Here is a 26533-nt window from a genome sequence, read left to right as displayed (position 1 = left end):
AAATTGGGCGGGCAGCCTCCCTTCTGAGTGCCCATCTGGGAAGGTCGGCCTAGCCGGCCTGACAGCGGACGGCCTTCTCCTGGATCCTCCCCTCCCTTCCTCCGGCCACGGCCCCGCCCCGCAGCAGGCCCCGCCCCCCGCGTCTGCGCGCTCGCGGACGGGCGGGGCGGAGGCACGCTGACACCTGGCGGCGGCGGGGGCGGGCCGTCGGCGAGCGTGGGCTGGGATTGGCTGTGGCGCGTGGGTGGGGGCGGGAGGAGACGGTTATGGGCTCGTGCCTGGGCCGGATCCCGGCTGTCTGAGGGGCGCGAAGACCTGCGGGGGGGGGAGACGGCCGGAGCATGGCGGCCGGCAGAGCGTCACCTTGCCCTCTGCCTTCCTGTTGCAGCCGCCTGGATACCGTGGTCCGCGAGTGCTCGCTGTGAGCCCGCCGCTCGTCTGCCCGCCGTCCGCCCGCCCTCCTTCCCGCGTCGCCTCCGCCAGCCCGGGGGACGGCCGGGCGCACCGCTGTCCCTCGCGCCGCGCCCACCCGCCGGGTCCCTGGGACCATGGAGGACGTGAAGCTGGAGTTCCCCTCGCTCCCACAGTGCAAAGACGACACCGAGGTGAGCGCCCGCCCCGCCGCAGGCCGACCCGGGACTCCGGCCGAGCCGCGACTCTAGCCCAACCGTCATAGACGCTTCCCTTTCCCTTTGGGGGGCACCCGTGAGGTCCTAGTAGAGTACCCAACGTGAAGAATACCCCTGGCTTCTCGCCTCGGCGTTGGGAATTTACTTGAAGGATAGACTCATTTTTGATTGCCAAAGCAACACGCTGTGGAGTTGTTTTTAAGCAGAGCTTGATGTTAAATTCACACGCGGGACACATAGCCCCACGTGTGGAATAGACTGGAGGCGTGAACTCTGGAATTGCACCCTCGTAATAGTTCCCCAAGTTTTTTTTTTTTTTTAAAGTCACAAACATAGCTTTGAATTTTAAAACTTTTAATCATAAGTCTTGCCCTAGGAGGCAATTTACTGTTGAGAGCAAATTACCTTTACCTTCTCCCGATTCCTTAATTCAGGGTTCTTTTTCACTCCGCCTTGATTTTTCTCTACCTACCACTTGCAGAGATTTCCCCCCTTTGTTGTAAGTATTTTATGGTATCAGAAACAATTAACTTGGAGTTCAGTAGAGGCTGTTAGTAACAAGACAAGGATCTCTTAGCTGTGACACTGAATAGGATCAAGAAAGGATTCTAGAGTTTTGTTTGTGTGTTTTGAGACAGGGTCTGTCAACATAGCCCTGACTATCCTGAAACTCAATATGTAGACTAGGCTGTCCTCAGACTCACAAAGATCCACCTGCCTCCCAATCCCAAGGAATGGGATTTTAACCGCGTGCATCCTTTCATCCCTCCAAGTGCTTAAAAAGTATTTGGAGGGCGGTATAGCTGCCACATTTCTGTATTTCCACAACTTGAGAGGTGGAAGCAGGCTTGGTTTGTATAGCAGGTTTGAGGCCAGTTTGTTTGAGTTACATGAGACCCTGTCTCAAAAAAGTAATTGCTTTATTTTGGATTGAGTTTATGCCACACACTCAATTCTATTGAATATCTTCATTTGATGTTTACTTTTTTTGGTGTTTGTTTTGTTGTGGTGGGTTTTTTGAGACATAGTTTCTATGTAGCCCTGGCCTGGAACACTCTGTGCAGCAGTCTGTCTTAAATTTTATTTTATTTATTTATTTTTTTTCCTGAGACTGGGTTTCTCTGTAGCTTTGAAGCTTGTCCTGGAACTAGCTCTTGTAGACCAGATTGGCCTCAAACTCACAGAGGTCCACCTTTCTCAGTCTCCTGAGTCCTGGTATTAAAAGTGTGTGCCACCAAACCTAACTACTTCCTTTAAATGATTTTTAATTTTAAGACAAGATCTTATATAGCCAGGCTGGCCTGAAAATTGCTGTAGCCAAGGATGACCTTTAACTTCTGATCGCCCAAGTAGATAACAGGCATTTGGAGAATTCTCTCTCTTATTTGTAGTAGTGATGCTTGAGACGTGAATATATTTAAGTTGAGTCATAAAAAAGAAATTTGTACTTTTTTCTTTAACATACAGTGATGTGAGTGAGGTATACTTTTTGTTTTCAAAGAAAAGTAATTTTAGTTCAGCAATCAGTTTCCCTTGTGATGGAACATGATGGAAGAACACGTAGCCTTATGACCTCCACTCAGGTATTGTTTGGAACCACACACAGAGATTGAGGTTTACTTAGAATAAGGGTTATATCCAGGCATACCACAGTACACAATGACTTTGCAGTCTTGACTCCTGGTTCTTTTTTTTTTTTTTTTAAGATTTATTTATTTATTATGTATACAACATTCTGCCTCCATGTATCTCTGCATGCCAGAAGAGGGCACCAGATGTCATTACAGATGGTTGTGAACCACCATATGGTTGCTGGGAATTGAACTCAGGACCTCCGGAAGAGCAGCCAGTGCTCTTAACTTCTGAGCTGTCTCTCCAGCCTGACTCAGCCTGGTTCTTTAGGCTTTTTAAATACACCTTAATTCTTCCCTCCCCTATTCTTAGAAATTCTCGTTTAAATTTTTTTTTCATATTTTATTCTGTTTATAGTATATTTATTCCCTGGAAAAACTGTAACTTCTTACTGGGAATAATAACTTTTATCTGATATCAATTTACTATTTCTCAGTGATATATGTAAGGCATCAGGAACAATCAGCATTTTCTTCCACATAGAAAACCAAAATTTCAAACCAAATCCTGCCTTGGTAAAAGTGAAATTCAAGAAGAGAAATTTGAAGTTGAACGTGGTAGTGTGCACTTTTAATCCCAGTATACTCTGCTCTTGAAGCAGAGGGCAGGCAGATTTCTGCCAGGTTGAGACTACCCTTGTCTACATAACAAGTTCCAGGACAGCCAGGGCTACACAGAGAAATGGTGGGGATGGGGATGTTTAACTTGGGTTAAGTTTAGGCAATAGTTAAGGTTTTTTTGTTTTGTTTGATTTTTTGAGACAGGGTTTCTCCGTAGCTTTTTGGTTCCTGTCCTGGAACTAGCTCTTGTAGTCCAGGCTGGCCTCGAACTCACAGAGATCCGCCTGCCTCTGCCTCCCACGAGTGCTGGGATTAAAGGCGTGCACCACCACCGCCCAGCTGTTTTGTTTTTTTTGAGACAAGATTTCTAGTCCTAGAAGACCTGTAAACCATGCTAGTCTAGAGATCCGGCTGCCTTTGTCTCCTAGATTCTGGGATTAAAAGCATAGTCCACTAAAACCTGACTTAGGCAGTACTCTTCAGAGAAACTTTCCCTGTCTTTTACCAGCTCCTCTCACTGTTCTCTTTACCCCAGACCCGTTTAATATTCCATACTACTGTAACCCTTGTTTTTATTTTAAATACCTACGTCATAAAAATTATTGCACTTATTACATTTTTATTGTCTTTTCATGATAGGCTGAACCTTCCATAAGAGGATATGGTTGCATGGTGTCTAGAGTTTGAGTCCCCAGAGCTCACTAAAATCTAGGGAGATGTGCTGTGATTTCAGAACATTGGAGCTGGAGAGATGGGATCCAGGAGCAAACTGGCTAGCAAGAGTCAGAGTTCCAAGTTCAGCAAGAGACCCTACCTTAATAAGTAATGCAAAATAGCAGATGGACACACACTTTTTAAAAAAATTTTTATATATTTATTTATTCATTATGTATACAATAATCTGTCTGCATGTATGTCTGCAGGCCAGAAGAGGGCACCAGACCTCATTACAGATGGTTGTGAGCCACCATGTGGTTGCCGGGAATTGAACTCGGGACCTTTGGAAGAGCAGGCAATGCTCTTAACCACTGAGCCATCTCTCCAGCCCAGACACACACTTTTAATCCTAACACCCAGGAGTCTGAGGCAGGCTGATCTCTGAGTTCCGGCCCAGCCTGATCTACATAATAAGTCCCAGATTAGCCAGGGGTACTCAGTGAGACCCTGTCTCAAAAATAAAACAAGCAAGTAGATAAATAATTAGAAAATAAAGAGCAACTGAGGAACACAGTAGATCTCAACTTCCCACTCTATACATGTACACTACACACAGCACACTTCCCACTCTATACATGTACACTACACACAAGCACACTTCCCACTCTATACATGTACACTACACACAAGCACACTTCCCACTCTATACATGTACACTACACACAAGCACACTTCCCACTCTATACATGTACACTACACACAAGCACACTTCCCACTCTATACATGTACACTACACACAAGCACACTTCCCACTCTATACATGTACACTACACACAAGCACACTTCCCACTCTATACATGTACACTACACACAAGCACACTTCCCACTCTATACATGTACACTACACACAAGCACACTTCCCACTCTATACATGTACACTACACACAAGCACACTTCCCACTCTATACATGTACACTACACACAAGCACACTTCCCACTCTATACATGTACACTACACACAAGCACACTTCCCACTCTATACATGTACACTACACACAAGCACACTTCCCACTCTATACATGTACACTACACACAAGCACACTTCCCACTCTATACATGTACACTACACACAAGCACACTTCCCACTCTATACATGTACACTACACACAAGCACACTTCCCACTCTATACATGTACACTACACACAAGCACACTTCCCACTCTATACATGTACACTACACACAAGCACACTTCCCACTCTATAATGTACACTACACACAAGCACACTTCCCACTCTATACATGTACACTACACACAAGCACACTTCCCACTCTATACATGTATACTACACACAGCACACTTCCCACTCTATACATGTACACTACACACAAGCACACTTCCCACTCTATACATGTACACTACACACAAGCACACTTCCCACTCTATACATGTACACTACACACAAGCACACTTCCCACTCTATACATGTACACTACACACAAGCACACTTCCCACTCTATACATGTACACTACACACAAGCACACTTCCCACTCTATACATGTACACTACACACAAGCACACTTCCCACTCTATACATGTATACTACACACAAGCACACTTCCCACTCTATACATGTATACTACACACAAGCACACTTCCCACTCTATACATGTACACTACACACAAGCACACTTCCCACTCTATACATGTACACTACACACAAGCACACTTCCCACTCTATACATGTACACTACACACAAGCACACTTCCCACTCTATACATGTATACTACACACAAGCACACTTCCCACTCTATACATGTATACTACACACAAGCACACTTCCCACTCTATACATGTATACTACACACAAGCACACTTCCCACTCTATACATGTACACTACACACAAGCACACTTCCCACTGTATACATGTACACTACACACAAGCACACTTCCCACTGTATACATGTACACTACACACAAGCACACTTCCCACTCTATACATGTACACTACACACAAGCACACTTCCCACTGTATACATGTACACTACACACAAGCACACTTCCCACTCTATACATGTACACTACACACAAGCACACTTCCCACTCTATACATGTACACTACACACAAGCACACTTCCCACTCTATACATGTACACTACACACAAGCACACTTCCCACTCTATACATGTACACTACACACAAGCACACTTCCCACTCTATACATGTACACTACACACAAGCACACTTCCCACTCTATACATGTACACTACACACAAGCACACTTCCCACTCTATACATGTACACTACACACAAGCACACTTCCCACTCTATACATGTACACTACACACAAGCACACTTCCCACTCTATACATGTACACTACACACAAGCACACTTCCCACTCTATACATGTACACTACACACAAGCACACTTCCCACTGTATACATGTACACTACACACAAGCACACTTCCCACTCTATACATGTACACTACACACAAGCACACTTCCCACTCTATACATGTACACTACACACAAGCACACTTCCCACTCTATACATGTACACTACACACAAGCACACTTCCCACTCTATACATGTACACTACACACAAGCACACTTCCCACTGTATACATGTACACTACACACAAGCACACTTCCCACTCTATACATGTACACTACACACAAGCACACTTCCCACTCTATACATGTACACTACACACAAGCACACTTCCCACTGTATACATGTACACTACACACAAGCACACTTCCCACTCTATACATGTACACTACACACAAGCACACTTCCCACTCTATACATGTACACTACACACAAGCACACTTCCCACTCTATACATGTACACTACACACAAGCACACTTCCCACTCTATACATGTACACTACACACAAGCACACTTCCCACTCTATACATGTACACTACACACAGCACACTTCCCACTCTATACATGTACACTACACACAAGCACACTTCCCACTCTATACATGTACACTACACACAAGCACACTTCCCACTCTATACATGTACACTACACACAAGCACACTTCCCACTCTATAATGTACACTACACACAAGCACACTTCCCACTCTATACATGTACACTACACACAAGCACACTTCCCACTCTATACATGTACACTACACACAAGCACACTTCCCACTCTATACATGTACACTACACACAAGCACACTTCCCACTCTATACATGTACACTACACACAAGCACACTTCCCACTCTATACATGTACACTACACACAAGCACACTTCCCACTCTATACATGTACACTACACACAAGCACACTTCCCACTCTATACATGTACAATACACACAAGCACACTTCCCACTCTATACATGTACACTACACACAAGCACACTTCCCACTCTATACATGTCACCTACACACAAGCACACTTCCCACTCTATACATGTACACTACACACAAGCACACTTCCCACTCTATACATGTACACTACACACAAGCACACTTCCCACTGTATACATGTACACTACACACAAGCACACTTCCCACTCTATACATGTACACTACACACAAGCACACTTCCCACTCTATACATGTATACTACACACAAGCACACTTCCCACTCTATACATGTACACTACACACAAGCACACTTCCCACTCTATACATGTCACCTACACACAAGCACACTTCCCACTCTATACATGTACACTACACACAAGCACACTTCCCACTCTATACATGTACACTACACACAAGCACACTTCCCACTGTATACATGTACACTACACACAAGCACACTTCCCACTCTATACATGTACACTACACACAAGCACACTTCCCACTCTATACATGTATACTACACACAAGCACACTTCCCACTCTATACATGTACACTACACACAAGCACACTTCCCACTCTATACATGTACAATACACACAAGCACACTTCCCACTCTATACATGTACACTACACACAAGCACACTTCCCACTCTATACATGTCACCTACACACAAGCACACTTCCCACTCTATACATGTACACTACACACAAGCACACTTCCCACTCTATACATGTACACTACACACAAGCACACTTCCCACTCTATACATGTACACTACACACAAGCACACTTCCCACTCTATACATGTACACTACACACAAGCACACTTCCCACTCTATACATGTACACTACACACAAGCACACTTCCCACTCTATACATGTACACTACACACAAGCACACTTCCCACTCTATACATGTCACCTACACACAAGCACACTTCCCACTCTATACATGTACACTACACACAAGCACACTTCCCACTCTATACATGTACACTACACACAAGCACACTTCCCACTCTATACATGTACACTACACACAAGCACACTTCCCACTCTATACATGTACACTACACACAAGCACACTTCCCACTCTATACATGTACACTACACACAAGCACACTTCCCACTGTATACATGTACACTACACACAAGCACACTTCCCACTCTATACATGTACACTACACACAAGCACACTTCCCACTCTATACATGTACACTACACACAAGCACACTTCCCACTCTATACATGTACACTACACACAAGCACACTTCCCACTCTATACATGTACACTACACACAAGCACACTTCCCACTCTATACATGTACACTACACACAAGCACACTTCCCACTCTATACATGTACACTACACACAAGCACACTTCCCACTCTATACATGTACACTACACACAAGCACACTTCCCACTCTATACATGTACACTACACACAAGCACACTTCCCACTCTATACATGTACACTACACACAAGCACACTTCCCACTCTATACATGTACACTACACACAAGCACACTTCCCACTCTATACATGTCACCTACACACAAGCACACTTCCCACTCTATACATGTACACTACACACAAGCACACTTCCCACTCTATACATGTACACTACACACAAGCACACTTCCCACTCTATACATGTACACTACACACAAGCACACTTCCCACTCTATACATGTACACTACACACAAGCACACTTCCCACTCTATACATGTACACTACACACAAGCACACTTCCCACTCTATACATGTACACTACACACAAGCACACTTCCCACTCTATACATGTACACTACACACAAGCACACTTCCCACTCTATACATGTACACTACACACAAGCACACTTCCCACTCTATACATGTACACTACACACAAGCACACTTCCCACTCTATACATGTACACTACACACAAGCACACTTCCCACTCTATACATGTACACTACACACAAGCACACTTCCCACTCTATACATGTACACTACACACAAGCACACTTCCCACTCTATACATGTACACTACACACAAGCACACTTCCCACTCTATACATGTACACTACACACAAGCACACTTCCCACTCTATACATGTACACTACACACAAGCACACTTCCCACTCTATACATGTACACTACACACAAGCACACTTCCCACTCTATACATGTACACTACACACAAGCACACTTCCCACTCTATACATGTCACCTACACACAAGCACACTTCCCACTCTATACATGTACACTACACACAAGCACACTTCCCACTCTATACATGTACACTACACACAAGCATACTTCCCACTCTATACATGTATACTACACACAAGCACACTTCCCACTCTATACATGTACACTACACACAAGCACACTTCCCACTCTATACATGTACACTACACACAAGCACACTTCCCACTCTATACATGTACACTACACACAAGCACACTTCCCACTCTATACATGTACACTACACACAAGCACACTTCCCACTCTATACATGTACACTACACACAAGCACACTTCCCACTCTATACATGTACACTACACACAAGCACACTTCCCACTCTATACATGTACACTACACACAAGCACACTTCCCACTCTATACATGTACACTACACACAAGCACACTTCCCACTGTATACATGTACACTACACACAAGCACACTTCCCACTCTATACATGTACACTACACACAAGCACACTTCCCACTCTATACATGTACACTACACACAAGCACACTTCCCACTCTATACATGTACACTACACACAAGCACACTTCCCACTCTATACATGTACACTACACACAAGCACACTTCCCACTCTATACATGTACACTACACACAAGCACACTTCCCACTCTATACATGTACACTACACACAAGCACACTTCCCACTCTATACATGTACACTACACACAAGCACACTTCCCACTCTATACATGTACACTACACACAAGCACACTTCCCACTCTATACATGTACACTACACACAAGCACACTTCCCACTCTATACATGTACACTACACACAAGCACACTTCCCACTCTATACATGTCACCTACACACAAGCACACTTCCCACTCTATACATGTACACTACACACAAGCACACTTCCCACTCTATACATGTACACTACACACAAGCACACTTCCCACTCTATACATGTACACTACACACAAGCACACTTCCCACTCTATACAAGTACACTACACACAGGCACACTTCCCACTCTATACATGTACACTACACACAAGCACACTTCCCACTCTATACATGTCACCTACACACAAGCACACTTCCCACTCTATACATGTACACTACACACAAGCACACTTCCCACTCTATACATGTACACTACACACAAGCACACTTCCCACTCTATACATGTACACTACACACAAGCACACTTCCCACTCTATACATGTACACTACACACAAGCACACTTCCCACTCTATACATGTACACTACACACAAGCACACTTCCCACTCTATAATGTACACTACACACAAGCACACTTCCCACTCTATACATGTATACTACACACAAGCACACTTCCCACTCTATAATGTACACTACACACAAGCACACTTCCCACTCTATACATGTACACTACACACAAGCACACTTCCCACTCTATACATGTACACTACACACAAGCACACTTCCCACTCTATACATGTACACTACACACAAGCACACTTCCCACTCTATAATGTACACTACACACAAGCACACTTCCCACTCTATACATGTATACTACACACAAGCACACTTCCCACTCTATAATGTACACTACACACAAGCACACTTCCCACTCTATACATGTACACTACACACAAGCACACTTCCCACTCTATACATGTACACTACACACAAGCACACTTCCCACTCTATACATGTCACCTACACACAAGCACACTTCCCACTCTATACATGTACACTACACACAAGCACACTTCCCACTCTATACATGTACACTACACACAAGCACACTTCCCACTCTATACATGTCACCTACACACAAGCACACTTCCCACTCTATACATGTACACTACACACAAGCACACTTCCCACTCTATACATGTCACCTACACACAAGCACACTTCCCACTCTATACATGTCACCTACACACAAGCACACTTCCCACTCTATACATGTACACTACACACAAGCACACTTCCCACTCTATACATGTACACTACACACAAGCACACTTCCCACTCTATACATGTCACCTACACACAAGCACACTTCCCACTCTATACATGTACACTACACACAAGCACACTTCCCACTCTATACATGTCACCTACACACAAGCACACTTCCCACTCTATACATGTACACTACACACAAGCACACTTCCCACTCTATACATGTCACCTACACACAAGCACACTTCCCACTCTATACATGTACACTACACACAAGCACACTTCCCACTCTATACATGTACACTACACACAAGCACACTTCCCACTCTATACATGTCACCTACACACAAGCACACTTCCCACTCTATACATGTCACCTACACACAAGCACACTTCCCACTCTATACATGTACACTACACACAAGCACACTTCCCACTCTATACATGTACACTACACACAAGCACACTTCCCACTCTATACATGTACACTACACACAGGCACACTTCCCACTCTATACATGTCACCTACACACAAGCACACTTCCCACTCTATACATGTACACTACACACAGGCACACTTCCCACTCTATACATGTACACTACACACAAGCACACTTCCCACTCTATACATGTACACTACACACAAGCACACTTCCCACTCTATACATGTCACCTACACACAAGCACACTTGCACACACGTGCACCTACATATACCACAATCTTCCCCCCCAAAAAAATAAAGCGACAAACAGTTAATAATGGAAAGCCAGGCATGATTGTTCATACCTCTAATCCCAGCATTTGGGCAGTGTCAAAAGGATTGCCACAAGTACCAAACAGGGCTTGTCTGGGCTACATAGTAAGTCCTACGTCAGGCTTACCTTAGCCATAATGCAGGATACCACCACCACCCACAAAGAGAGAGAGAAGAGATAAAGAAATGGGCTAGAGAGATCTAGCTCAATGCAGGTTTTTTGTTTTCTTAAAGGCTTATTTGGGCCTCTTGTCGTTAAGTACAAGATCAAGGGCCGTCATCAATTGATGGCCTTGTTGGTAGAGTCCCCAGGTAATATATGGTATCATATTACAAGAGACAAAGAATGGTGTGTGTGTCTATTCATACATCTCTGTCTTGTATGTCAGTCATCTGATTTTCCTCCTCAGCAGGATATAGTCATTAGGATTATGCTAATAACATTATTTAAACCTAATCACTTTTCAGAGGCCCCTCCAGCACACTATAGTTGTATTGATTTTTCCACCTTTTAATTCTCATAATAGAAAGATATTTCAACACCTTTTCCTTATTTTCCTTAGGAAATACACTCAAACCATATTTGAAATATATAACTGTAGGTTTAGGATAAGACAGCTCTTGAAAATTAGGATCTGATCATGGCAACGGGAATAGTTTGAAATGAAATTTTCCCTAAACATTTCTAGGTTTCAAAGATCCATACTTATTACTTGTTGTTTAATAGGCTTAAAGTTCTCCAAAAAAGGTTATGTATGTATGTGACCTGTGAATAGAAATAGCTTTCTATTCTCTTTCTGCTACATAATTTGCTTTTCACCTTAAGATTTATTCTTATCATTCTTCTTCTTATTATTATTAATAGCAGCATTGTCTTCCTTTGTATCCCTGGCTGTCCTGGAACTCATTATGAACTCACCAAGCTGTCCACAAACTCAGAGATCCACTTGCCTCTGCCTCCTAGATGCTGGGATTAAAGATAAATGCCACCATACCCTCCATAATAACATTTTAAAATATAAATATGGAGACAGTATCTCATGGTCTGTTGTCTACAAACTTACAGAGTTTGAAACAACTTTGAAATTTTGATTTTGTTTAAAAACTGACATGCCTTTAATCCCAGCACTCAGGAAGCCGAGGCAGTCAGATCTCTGAGTTCGAGGCTAGCCTGGTCTACAAGAGCTAGTTCCAGGACAGGCTCCAAAGCTACAGAGAAACCCTGTCTTGAAAAAACAACAACAACAACAACAAAAAATGAGGTAAGGAGTTGAATGGTGTAACCCAGACCCAGAAAGTCAAATATAATATGTACTTACTCATAAGTGGCTTTTAGACATAAAGCAGAGAAAAGCCAGCCTACAGTCCATAGTCCCAGAGAACTTAAACAACAAAGAAGACCCTAAGAGAGACAAGACATACATGGATCAGTCTCCATTGGAAAGTAGAAAAAGACCAGATCTCTAGAGTAAATTGGGAATGTGCAGATCATGAGAGGGCAGAAGGGGAGTGGAGAAAAATATATAGCTCGATCAATTAAAACAATAAAAAATAATAAATTTTTTAAAAAAGAGCTGAGCAGTGGTTTTATCCTTTGCGTTTGAGGATCTCTCTGAGTTACAGGATAGCCAAAACTACTCAGAAAAACCTTGTCTTGAAAAACCAAAGAGAGAGAGAAAGCTTAAAATTTCATTTTATTTATGCTCTTTTTTTTTTTTTAAAAAAAAAAAACTTAATAGCTTAATAGTATTGAAAGTTATCCCCCTACCCCCAATGAAATCTTTTGGGGAGGGGAAGTACTTTAAAGACGCACTTGACCTTTGAGTTCTTCTACTTCTTGCTAAATTGAAGGAATTCAGAAAAGTTCACCCCAAAATAGTAGTGTTTGACATACTGATAACTTTGATATATAAAAACAGCAGATGTAGAAGAGGCTTTCTGAATGCCCCTTAGTTACCTATAGACACAAAAGGAATTTAGTTCCTTCTCAGGAGGTTTAGTAAACGACAGAAAATAACTTACATAAGAAGTGGATACCATACTGAGATTTATCACAAGCCATCACCTGATCTTCTAAGAGTCCATGCGTATCTGTTTGTGTCTTTTTCTTAAGGATACACACATACACGGTCTCAGAACTCTTCCTATCCTACTGCAGATGCACAAGTGCTATGCCTGCAGGCATGTGCCACCGTAGGCTCCTAAATATCACCTGTGTGTGTAGTAAATTTATCCCTTTTCTCTTATTAGTCTATTTACTATCAGTTTATTGCATATGTTTTTATCATAGCCTAGAGCAGTGGTTCTCAATCCTTTGGGGGGTCACATAGCAGATATTTGCAATTCGTAAGAGCAGCAAAATTACATTTATAAAGTAACAACGAAATGATTTTATGTTAGGTGTCACTGCAACACAAGGAACTGTATTAAAGGGTTGCAGCATTAAGGCTGAGGACCAGTGTTCTATAGGATAGTCTTCCCTCTTCATACAAGTACCCCTCTGAAGATCTGGACACTTCTCCTATATGTGCTTCTGTTGTGTTTCTTATTTATTTTTCCCTTTTTGGTGTCTCGAGACAGCATTTTTCTGTGTAGCCCTGACTCTCCTGGAACTAACTCTGTAGATCAAGCTGGCCTTGAACTCAGTACCACCTGTTTGTGCCTCCCCAGTGCTGGGGTTAAAGGTGTGGCACCCAAGAGGCTGACTCCTGAGAGTTTGAGCATGTTCCAGTGAGTGTATAGACAGCACAGATTTGACTTGTGTTTTGTTTTCTTCTTTTGTGGGACTGGTCATAAGGTAGGGAGTGGACCTTGGAGGACTGGAAAGTGAGTGTGATCAGGGTATATAATGAGAAATTTGCTAATAAAATCAATAAAAATAATACATGGGGGAGTTGAGGAGTTTTGTTTTGTTTTGTTTGAGACAAAATCTCACAGCCGGGCGGTGGTGGCACATGCCTTTAATCCCGCCACAGAGGCAGGCGGATCTCTGAGTTCAAGGCCAGCCTGGTCTACAAGAGTTAGTTCCGGGACAGGCACCAAAGCTACAGAGAAACCCTGTCTTGGAAAAAAAAAAAAAAAATCTCACTATGCAGTCCTGGTTGGCCTAAACACTCTATAGACCAGGCTTGCTTTGAACTCATTGAGATTCACCTGCCTCTGTCTCCTGAGTGCTGGGATTTGCCATGCCCAGCTTGGAAGAAATCTTTTAAGTTTGTAAAATCCTATGTGTGTGCTGTTGTAGGAGGAGCGGGGCCCCTTGTTTGTCCCGGCCGCCCGAAGTAATCACACAGAAATTGTATTAATTAAATTACTGCCTGGCCTATTATTTCTAGCCTCTTATTGGCTAACTCTCCCATGTTAGTTTAACCTATTTCTAATAATCTGTATATCACCACGAGGTCGTGGCTTACCGGGAAAGATTCTAACCAGCGTCTGTCTCAGGCAGGAGAATCATGGCATCTGCCTGTCTCTGCTTTTCTTCCTCCCAGAATTCTGTTCTGTCTTCCCCATCTACCTGAGTTCCACCATATCAACTAGGCCAAGGCAGTTTTCTTTAATAACCAATGAAAGCAACACAAATATAGAAGGGCCTCCAACACCAGTATGTATAAGTGGATACGCTTGTGTATTCACACACAGTCCTTTATCACTCTGCCTGTTCTGAGCAGGGTCACTGCTGTGAGTCTGGTGCTCATTTTTTTCTTGGCAAAGCTGAAAGCCAGGAGACCCAAGCAATCCTCCTGTGTCTGCCTACCTCAGAGCTGGAGTTACATGAATTGGTTGGGTTTCCTGACCTGTGACATGAGTACTGGGATCAGAGCTCTGGTCCTGATGGCTGAGCCACCTTTCCAAGGATACTTTTATGTGGCATTGCCTTCTGTTTATTCTTGTTCCTGAAAAATTGGTTTTCTCAGCTTTTACACTGGTGGTTAAAGTACTGTGTTGCTAATTTTTTTAGCCACGTGGCATAAGCTATAGTCATCTGAGTAAGCACACTGAGCAATTATGAGGAACAAGCCAGTAATTAACAGTCTTCCATAGCCTCTGCATCAGCTTCTGCCTCCAGGTTCCCATCTAGTTTGAGTTACTGCCTCAGCATTCCTCAGTGGACTATGACTCGGGATATGTAAGCCAAATAAACTGCTTCCTCCCCCCAAGTTGCTTTTGGTCTGGTGTTTGATCATAGCAATGAAAACCCTAATACATGCTTACTTTTAAATTTTTCCTATCATGGCTTAGCCTAATTCTTTTTGTTATATAGTATGTCATTTTGGCTAAGTGCTCTGTTGTTGTTGAGTTGGTTTTCTTGAGAGGTTTCTGTGTGTAGCTCGACTGGCTGCTCTGGATTCATCCTGTAGTCCAGGCAGGCCTCAAGAGATGCCCCTGCCTCTGCCTCTCACGTGATGGGATTAAAGGCTTGTGCCGCATGTGCCACCATGCTCAGTTTAGGCGCTCTGTTTAGAGTGCAGTGTACAGGTATTAAATGTGTAACTCAAGGAGTTGTGGTAGATACGCTGTACTCATTACGACTGACTACTGTTGTTTCAAGATTGAAGAATATATAAGTATAGAAAGGTATCATTGAGACTGGAGATATGGCTCAGTGGTTGCTGCTTTTCTAGCACACTTGGGTTTGATTGCCAGCACCAACATGGCAACTCACAAACATCTGTAACACTTTTCAGAGAATCTAACACCTGCTGCTTCTGGCCTCTGAGGGAACCAGGCACACAGTGGTACACAGAGCGCAGGCAAAGCACTAAGACAATGTAATGAGCAAAAGAAAATAAAACTAAAAGAAGAAAAGTGTCCTATATCTGTTCAGACATAATACCAGGCAAATTGTACCCTGATTTCTGTCACCAAAGATATCTGCTGTAGGGGTAGGCTGTGTGTGTGTGTGTGTGTGTGTGTGTGTGTGTGTGTGTGTGTGTGTGTACACAAAGCAGCCCTGGTTTGTTCATTGTGTAGACCAGACTGTCTTAGACTTTCCTGGCAGTCCTTTTACTTCTGCCCCCTAAATTCTGGGATTGTAGACATATGCCACCATACCAGGCTATTTTTGTTTATTTGCAGTTCTAGAGTTCAAACTTGTGTCCTCATGCATGTCAGCCAAGATTTCTACCACTGAACTCTTATCCAGTGTTGTAAAATGTTTTCAAATTTAATGTAGTTTGTTTTTAGGGGGTGCAACTCCGTGGTAGACAATTTGCCAAGCATGCATAAAGCCATGGGTTTGCTTTCCCAGTACCACACACACAACAGTATAATGTTTTTAAAATCTGTATTAAAAAATTACTTATGCTTAATGTGGAATTGGTTCTCTGATTTCATCTGTCTATGGGTGCTACTGTGGAATTCAGGTTGTCAAGTGTTGTCGGGGTTTCTGTCCTGCCCGGTTCTCACAATTGTTAAGTCCCAAAGACATCACACAGAGGTCTGTATTAGTTATAAACTGATTAGCCCATTAGCTCAGGCTTCTTATTAACTCTTACAGCTTATATTAGCCCATTGTTATCTGTGCTAGCCACGTGGCTCGGTACCTTATTCGGCGGGGCAGTCACATCTTGCTTCTTCTGTGGCTGGAATAGGACTGCAGACCAAGTTTTTCTCTTCCCAGAATTCTCCTGTTCTCCTTGACCCGCTTCTACATCCTGCCTGGTTGTTCTGCCTATACTTCCTGCCTGGCTACTGACCAATCAGCATTTATTTAAAATATAATTGACAGAATATAGACCATTGTCCCAAACCAGTCAGACTTGAGTGTGGCAAGCATCCTTTACAGGCTAGCCATCTTGCTGGTCATGAATCTAATTTTTTGGTCACATCTGTGTGGCACTTAAAAAATAATGTTTTGTTGTTGTTTATATTGTGCGTGTGTGTGTACATACGTGTGTACACATGTATGTGCTTGAGTTGTGTTCTTGCATGCTCATTTGGAGGTCAGAGGATAATTTTCAGGATTCCGGTCTTTTATCACCTGGGTTCCAAGGATCAAACTTAGATTATCAGACTTGAGTTATCTTATTTATTAGCCTGTGATATTTTTCATGCTATTTATTTTTATTTTTTTGTTTGCCTTTTCAAGGAGTGGACTTATCCTATGAGACGAGAGATGCAGGTATGACACATTTTACTTTATTCAAGACAGCCCCCCACTATTAAATAACTCTTACTTTACAAAGGAGACCTGCTGCCACATAATCTGTAGGTTTGTCATATTTACCTAGTTATGAATATTATATAATGTATATATGCATTACATGCCATTTGTGTCAATAAAATTTTAATATGTGAAATGAATTCCTTATCTTGGATTAGATTCAGGGTCAGAACAATATATGGATGTGCCTAAGGAGCCACTGCTTCTCTCATTTCAAAAATGAAATGTTTAGGGCTGGAGAGATGGCTCTGTGTGCTTAAGAGCACTTGCTGCTCAAGTGTCAGCTTTCCTACTGAATCTCCCTCTCACAACCCTTATACATGGAGGGAGAAAAAAGCTCCCTTTTAAACTTTTAACCATATGTGAGTATATATAAGAGCTAACTTGATGCTATGAGGAATGTAAACATAAGTAAAATGTGATTTATACTTGTAAAATGCTGTTGGGGCCATTCTTATAATCTCTGCACTCAAGATGCTGAGCAGGAGGACTGCCTGGATTTCAGGGTGAGCCTTAGAAGTCAGTGGGCTCAGTGCTGTCCACGGTGATTAATTATGGTTGGTTTTACTTTTGTTTACTGGGATGACATTTGAGTCCTGTTTCATCTTGTGCTACTTGTTTTTGAGGGGAGGACTGGGTCTGAGTGTGAGTTCCTGCTGGCCTGGAACTTAAACCCGTCCTGCTCAAACTCAAGATCCTCCTGTCTCAGCCTCCCATGTGCTGGGATTATAGGTATGTTCCACTGTACTTGGCTCTTGTATTGCTTTTGTTTTGACCAAATAAACGTTAGTGTACGTGTAATTCTAAAAGAAGGATTTTCTTTGTCTTTTTTTTTTTAAGACTATAGCAGAGGGTAAAGCTAGAGAGGTCTTATTAATGCGAACATCAACAATAAAATGCTGATTCTATCCAACCTTCTTATGAAAAGTACTATAGGATCTCAAATCTCTGGCTTTTAGAATGAAATTTAAATTTGGAGCATCTCATTTGGATTTATAAAGGCACACCTGTGTTTCTCATACCAGTTTGCTAAATGTGCCTGGGAAATGCTCCCTGAATAAAGTTTTAACCAGAATATTGCAAAGCCCCTGCATACACAGACAAATCCAGGATATATGTTATGCATTTACTATAGGTTTAAGTTTGACATAAGTATTTTTTCTTCTAGGAAGTTTTGCCTGGATTGTTCTTAGGCCCATACTCTTCTGCTATGAAAAGCAAGGTATGAACTTTAGCTTAGGTTCTCCAAGAGGCTTTAGTAAACCAACTTTTTATCAGGTAAGTTTTTAACAGTAAGAGTTTTAGTCTAGGGAACATTTATATACAACTGTGTTCATACTACTTGTACCCACTTCCAAATTTACTGGACCATTAATAGTTTTGAAGTGAGCCAGATGGTAGTGGCACATACTTTTCATCCCAGCACTTGGGAGGCAGAAACAGACAGATCTCTGAGTTAGAGGCCAGCTGGGTCCACAGAGCAAGTTCAGTACAATCAAGACTACACAAAGAAACTCTGTCTCAAAAAAAAAAAAAATTGGAGTGTTTCCCCACAAATTACAAGTGAGTTTTTATAATTTATTTTTCTCTTGAAATCTTTTTTGTTTGTTTGTTTGGTTGGTTTTTGTTGTTGGGTTGTTTTTTTTTTTTTTTTGAGACAATTTCACTGTCCGGAAACTTGCTTTATAGACCAGACCAGGCTGGCCTTGAACTCAAAGAGATCTTCCTGCCTCTGCCTCCTGAGTGCTGGGATGACAGGCATGCACCGCCACTAGATTTGCCAATCCTACAATCTTTAGTAATTTATTTCCTATCTTAAAAATGTCACATTTTGGGGAGGTTGCCAGGGCAGAGGGCAGATGTGAGGGGACAGGGAGATGAGTGGGATCAGAATACATGATGTGAAAGACACAAAGAATCAGTGAAAGTTAAGTAAATAAATAAATGTTATATCTGTTCTTGCCAGACATCTTGTAAAAATATCAGATACATGTAAAGTATCAAGTAGGAAACAGAGCATTTTTTAACTTTTATCAAAATAAGAGTGCATGTTTTATAAGTTAGTCTTCTTTCAGAAGACTGGAGTCAAGGATCATTTAGTTAGGAAAGCATTGTCCTGTAGACCCTATAGATTAGAAATTGACTTTTTCAGTTGCTCAGTTAAAATCAAGAGAGGTGTCTTTATTTTAGTATATAATGTTGTTCCTGCCACTCCCTAAGGGATTCATTATATGGATTACGGGGATGATAGTAATTCTTTTTGAGTGTTGCCCAGTGTGGAACATTGTGTAGCAAATATTTTCCCAAGGATTTGTTGATTCCAAAGTCAGTACAGTTCAGTCTGATACTTCCATGAAATAGTTTCCAGAGTCATCTTGAAATGGGGAGATTCTTGACAATTGAGGTGGCTAACAAGGAAGCTTGGCAAGGGTAGGTAGATTGTATAAAAGTGAGTCAGCAATAGAAATTTGACTTTCTAGAAGACAGTGTCAGCAAAGCTGTTGCCCCAGTAATATAATGTTGATCAAGTGCTGGTTGTACCCTTATTAAAATGTATAATTATGCCTAATAATCGGTTTCACTGACATTTGTGTTACATGTATATAAACTATTCTGATCATATTCAAACACCTATCTGTTATTCTCTCCTTTCCCCCACAGACTTTTGTGTATGCTTATATATCTCAGAGTTACCTTAATATAGCTCAGATTTCTTCTCATACCACCTCCAAAAAAGTACCTTTTAACAATAAAAAGTAACAGCAAGGATAAAGAAACCTAGAGGGATAAATTCCTTTTTCAAGAAGGCATTTCTCTTACTACATTCAAACATCATTTAAATAAAAGAGATAAATTCAAGTGCTTGGTAACCAGTGATCTATTTCTTTTTATGATTTTTGTCTATTTGTATATAAAAGATAAGGTTATAATTTATATAATATTAATGCATCTGTTAAAAGGTATAAATATTCTTTTTGCTCTTACATTAGAATTTCATTCTGATAAGATTTGCTTTATTTTCTCTAATGTGCCTTCAAAGTTTTTAAAGGAGATTTCTTGCTTTGCTTTGCTTTTCATTTGTTGTTTGAGACAATGTCTCATTATGTAACTCTAGCTGACCTGGAACTTGCCATGTACATCAGGCTGACCTCGCTCAGCTCCACCGCTGTGTCATAGTTAGGGTTTCTTTTGCTGAGACAAAATAGCAAAACCAAAAGGCAAGTTGGAGAGGAAAGGGTTTACACATCATCGTTGGCGTTCATCACTGAAGGAAGTCAGAACGGGAACTCAAACAGGGCAGGATCCCAGAGGCAGGAGCTGATGCAGAGGCTATGGAGGGGTGCTGCTTACTGACTTGCTTCCCATGGCTTGCTCAGCCCACCTTATAGAATCCAGGACCAGCAACCCAGGGATGCATCACCTGCAGTGTGAGCTGGGCCCTCCCCCATTGATCACTAAATGAGAAAATGCCTTACAGCTGGATCTCAAGGAGGTATTTCCTCAGCTGGGGCTCCTTCCTTATGTCAAATTGACATACACAACCTCCCAGTACAGCCTGCTTTTGCCTCCTAGGTGCTGAGATTAAAGGCTTCTGCCCCCATGTCCAGTTACAGCAGATTTCTTTATGTCCTCTTGCAGTTTTTCATATTAGTAAAATTAGATACAGAAACCCCATCTTGATCATTAAGTATAAATTAAGAAATGAATGTTGAGTTAAATTTGGAGGTTGCATACGTGTGAATATAGAAGGTTGGATTATTATTAATCCTATCAAACACTTCTAAGTAATCCATTAAACACGCCTGCTTATATCCCAGGATATACTTAGAAAATACAAAGATAACTGAACTCTGATCTATACTGACAAAGTTTGCTGTCAAAATTAACATTTAAGACTTTGAAAACTGCCGGGCAGTGGTGGTGCATGCCTTTAATCCCAGTTCTCGGGAGGCAGAGGCAAGCAGATCTCTGAGTTTGAGGCCATCCTGATCTGCAAAACAAGTTCCAGGACAGCCAGGACTGTTACACAAAGAAACCCTGTCTCAAAAAAAAAAAAAAAAAAAAAAAAAAAAAAGACTTTAAAAACCCTATTGTCTTAGTCAGTTTGGACACCTGTGATAAAATAGCAAGGCATGAATGACTTGCTGCCTACATTAGTGCCCACATCACACAATATGCTCCTGGGAGCCTGTTTCGGGCCTTTGAACAGTATCTCCTTGCTTTGTAGCACAGAGTGAGCAGGTTCTTTTCTTTGTCATATAAAGGCCATATTCTGACATGGGATTTCCATCTCATGGTTCTATTTAAACTAAGTCTTTATAGTACACTTTCTTCTTTCTGTGTATAGCTGTAGCTACTCAGGTAAAGGTAGTGTTTTTCCCCATTCTCACATAACAGAACTGAGCCACAGGTCATGTGGCAGAGCTGGGATTTCTAGCTTAGGTTCTCACGATTCTTTTTTTTTTTTTTATTTATTATGTATACAATATTCTGTCTGTATGCCTGAAGGCCAGAAGAGGGCGCCAGACCTCTTTACAGATGGTTGTGAGCCACCATGTGGTTGCTGGGAATTGAACTCAGGACCTTTGGAAGAGCAGGCAATGCTCTTAACCACTGAGCCATCTCTCCAGCCCAGGTTCTCACAATTCTAAACTCAATGGTTTTAGCCATGATTGTTAATAGTACTGGCTTCTTGACAAGTCATCTTTAAGTTCTCCTCAAGCTCTAGAGTTAAACATAAATAATGCCCATGTTAAATTCTAGAGAACAGTTTAATGTGTTAATCTTTTTTTTTAATTTATTTATTATGTATACAATATTCTATCTGTGTGTATGACTGCAGGCCAGAAGAGGGCACCAGATCCCATTACAGATGGTTGTGAGCCATCATGTGGTTGCTGGGAATTGAACTCAGGACCTTTGGAAGAGCAGGCAATGCTCTTAACCTCTGAGCCATCTCTCCAGCCCCTAATGTGTTAATCTTAAATCATTGAATTGCTTATGGATCTTGTCAGGTCAATTACCATAAAATTAGTTTTCATCTTCTGTAGTTAAGGAGTAGATATGAGTCTTGTCTGTTGTCAAACTTCTGTGTTAGGGTGAGGTGATGCTTTGTGTTTTAAACTATTATTTCTTCCCTTTTTCATAGCTTCCTATATTACAGAGACATGGGATAACTCACATAATTTGCATACGGCAAAATATTGAAGCAAACTTTATTAAACCAAACTTTCAACAATTATTTAGGTAAGAATTATTGCTGTGATTTATAGAAAAATGTTAAGGTCAAAACATGTACTGTGTTATTATTGTTACTGATGTTTGAAGTGTTAAGGATTGAACGCAGAGCTTCAAGCATGCTAGGCAAGTATTCTGTAATGACCTTGTTTCAAGTTTGTAACATAATATAACTTTCCTTTGTACCCACCTATTTTGTAAATATCAGCTATATGGAATATATTTTAATAGAATTTAAAATATTTAAATCATGTTCCTAATTCTAGAGGTTTAAAAGGATGTATAATAAAACGTATGTTTCTGTACTCTTATCTCCTTGATAGTTTGTCCCCTTCCCCAAAGGCATCTACTGTTATTTCTTCATTGTGTGTCCATTCAGAAGTATACAAGCTAATTCCTATAGATAAGGTCGTTTTACTAGTTTTTTGAGTCTGCTTCTCACCCCACTTCCCACTCCTATTTACACATGGCAGCCGTCAAAGAACAGCTAAGTTGAGAAGTGGTCTTTTGTTCACAGAAGCATGTGCCAGGTTAGTTGGCCCTCAGGCTTTGGGGCATTCTCTGTCATAGGAGAACTGGGCTTACAGGTGTGAGCGTTCAAGCCTAGCTTTACTTTTCAAGATACTGGATATTTTTGGGCTCATTTATTTTTTTTTTTAAGATTTATTTATTATGTATACAATGTTCTGCCTCCATGTATGCCCGCTCACCAGAGGAGGGCGCCAGATCTCGGTACAGATGGTTGTGAGCCACCATGTGGTTGCTGGGAATTGAACTCAGGACCTCTGGAAGAGCAGCCAGTGCTCTTAACCTCTGAGCCATCTCTCCAGCCTACTGGATATTTTTGGTTTGGTTTTTGATTTTTCGAGACAGGGTTTCTCTTTGTAACAGCCTTAGCTATCCTGAACTCACTCTCTAGACCAGGCTGGTCTCCAACTCAAAGGGATACATCTGCATCTTCTTCCCAAGTGCTGGGATTAAAGGTGTGTGCCACCAATGATCTGGCTCAAGACACTGTTTTTAATTATGTGAGTGTTTTTCTGTGGATGTGTACACTGAGTGCAGATACCCCTGGAACTGGACTTACAGGTGATGGTCACCTGCCAGATTTGGATATTGGAAGCAAATTGAAGTAATTTTTGAGAGCAGTCTATTCTCTTAGCCCCAAACCATCACTCTAGCTCTCATACCTAGCTTTTTAAAAGAAATTTATTTGCACTTCAGGGCAGGCCAGTACAAAATAAACACCCTGTTTTAGGTGTGCTTTTTGTTTTACTTTGTTTTACCATGTTTTGTCTTGTTGGGTTTTGTTTATTTGTTTTGATTCTCATTTTTCACATATCTGTGTACGCATGTGTGCGTGCATGTGTCTGTTTTTAAAGAAAAACCTTTTATGTGTATGGTGTTTTGCCTACGTGTATGTCTGTGTATCAGTTGTGTGCTTGGTGCCCATGGAGGTTTGAAGAGGACATCAGATCCTCTGGAACTGAAATTAGAGTTGTGAGCTGCTATATAGATGCTGGGAATCAAACCTCAGTCCTGAAAGAGAAACCAGTTCACTTAATAATAATTAATAGTAATTAATACTTAATTATTAACACTTAATAGTAATTAAGTAAACTGTTTCTCTAGCCCCCACACCCAGATTTTTATATGGTGGTGGGTCTTGGAATTTTAACTCAGGCCCTCACAGTTGCATGGCTAGTGCACTACCCACAGAGCTATCTCCCCAGTCTCCCCCAAACCCACTCTTTATTTATCCTTTTAAATTTTTTTGAGAACAGGGTCTTATGTACCAAGGCGGATCTTAAATGAATGATCCTCTTGCCTTAGCTTCCTAAGGCCTGGGATTTTATGAACACTATGCCCAGCTTTAATCAATGTCTTGTTGTGCATGTCTGTGTTTGCGGATTTTTTGTATATTCATATGTCTATATGACATGTAATAATTTTCATTTAATTTAAATGTAAATATACTGATAGGGTAAATTTGTAGAATTGTATCTAAGAATATGAGCACATTACATTTTAATAGGTTGCAGATTACCCTCCAGTGTAATGTATCAGTTAATATTTCACTATCAAGAATGAGTGACTGCTCTCTTAATACTTCTCCGAGACAGTTATAAAATAGGAAAATTTGTTTCCAGTCTGCTGGAGTTAAATACTTTTTTTTTTTAATCCACCATGTGGTTGCTGGGAATTGAACTCAGGACCTTTGAAAGAGCAGGCAGTGCTCTTAACCTCTGAGCCATCTCTCCAGCACCGGAGTTAAATACTTTTTCATACAATTTTAGCTTTCTCATTTTTATTTATTTATTTTAATTTTTCGGGACAGTGTTTCTCTATATAACAGCCCTGCTGTCCTAGAATTTGTGCTGTAGACTAGGCTAACCTTGAACAGAGATCCACCTTTCTCAGCCTCCTGAGTATTGTGATTAAAGGTACGTCCTACCACCACCCAGCTTCTCTCGTTTATCTTACTGGTAAGTGCAGAATAATATTTGTTATTTTAGATTCATTTTAAAAATAAAGTTGGGCTTAGTGATTCATGCCTATAATCCTACCACCAGGAGACTTAGGCAGGAGGATTATAATTTAGTGCCAGCCTGGACTCCATACTGAAACTGATTATAAGACAAATACTATAACAGTAATAAAGACTATATTACACATGCTAAAGATAAAAGCTAAAGATAAAATGAGCCCCCTGATAATTGGGAGATAAGTGACCAATGTTTTCTTTAACATTTTTTATAGAAATACCGTGTCTATATAAAAGTATTTGTTAAAAGTATCGTCTTTAACTTGGGATATGTAAGCCAAATGTTAAAAATACCTTAATTCTTGTTTTACTGGTTGTAAATATGAGTATAACTTATATACATAGGGCACTCAAATGTATGTGCAGGTGCCTGATGTAAGTGCTGGGAATTGAATTCATCTTCTCTAAAAGAGCAGCACATGTTCTTCACTGCTAAGTCATCTCTCCATCCCCTTGTTTTGTTTTTTGAAACTAGTAGCTCAGGCTGGCCTGGATCTCTACAGTCTCGCTGCCTTGCCCCTTCCCCCTCACCAAATGTTGGAACTGCAGACTGAGCCACCATACCATTTTGTTGTTGTTTAGCTCCCTCTCCCTCGGTCAAACATTAAGCTGCCTTTGAAATGTCCTCAAAGCCTCAGAGGCAAGGAACACTCAGAACTGTAGAGAAGCATCTTCTGCTCTGAGGAGTAAATGTACTTTTTGCACTAATTTTCTAGATCCTCTCAGAAGCTCTGTTTACTGCTTATGGTTTTTGCTTTAACTAGATAAACATTTTATACTGAAATCTTAGATGTTGTGTTGTATCCTCGGACAACATAAATCTATGGCACGGTCCTTTGATA

At 41.4% G+C, this 26533-nt stretch overlaps 1 protein-coding gene across 1 annotated transcript in view; it reads left to right on the top strand.

Moving 5' to 3' along the window:
* Positions 1-239: 239 nt before the first annotated feature.
* Styx (serine/threonine/tyrosine interacting protein) overlaps positions 240-26533 on the top strand; it is a 41648-nt gene continuing 15354 nt past the window's right edge. The window contains exons 1-4 of the mRNA XM_075950299.1: positions 240-605; positions 17834-17866; positions 19077-19130; positions 23058-23155. Coding sequence (XP_075806414.1) covers positions 549-605; positions 17834-17866; positions 19077-19130; positions 23058-23155 — 242 coding nt within the window. The 5' untranslated portion in view covers positions 240-548. The remainder of the gene's footprint in view (positions 606-17833; positions 17867-19076; positions 19131-23057; positions 23156-26533) is intronic.

Source organism: Microtus pennsylvanicus, chromosome 15 (genome assembly GCF_037038515.1).
Source record: "Microtus pennsylvanicus isolate mMicPen1 chromosome 15, mMicPen1.hap1, whole genome shotgun sequence".
In the NCBI taxonomy this organism is placed as follows: domain Eukaryota; kingdom Metazoa; phylum Chordata; class Mammalia; order Rodentia; family Cricetidae; genus Microtus; species Microtus pennsylvanicus.
The sequence above is the reverse complement of the archived record's forward strand: the minus strand, read 5'-3'. Positions and strand labels throughout refer to the sequence as shown.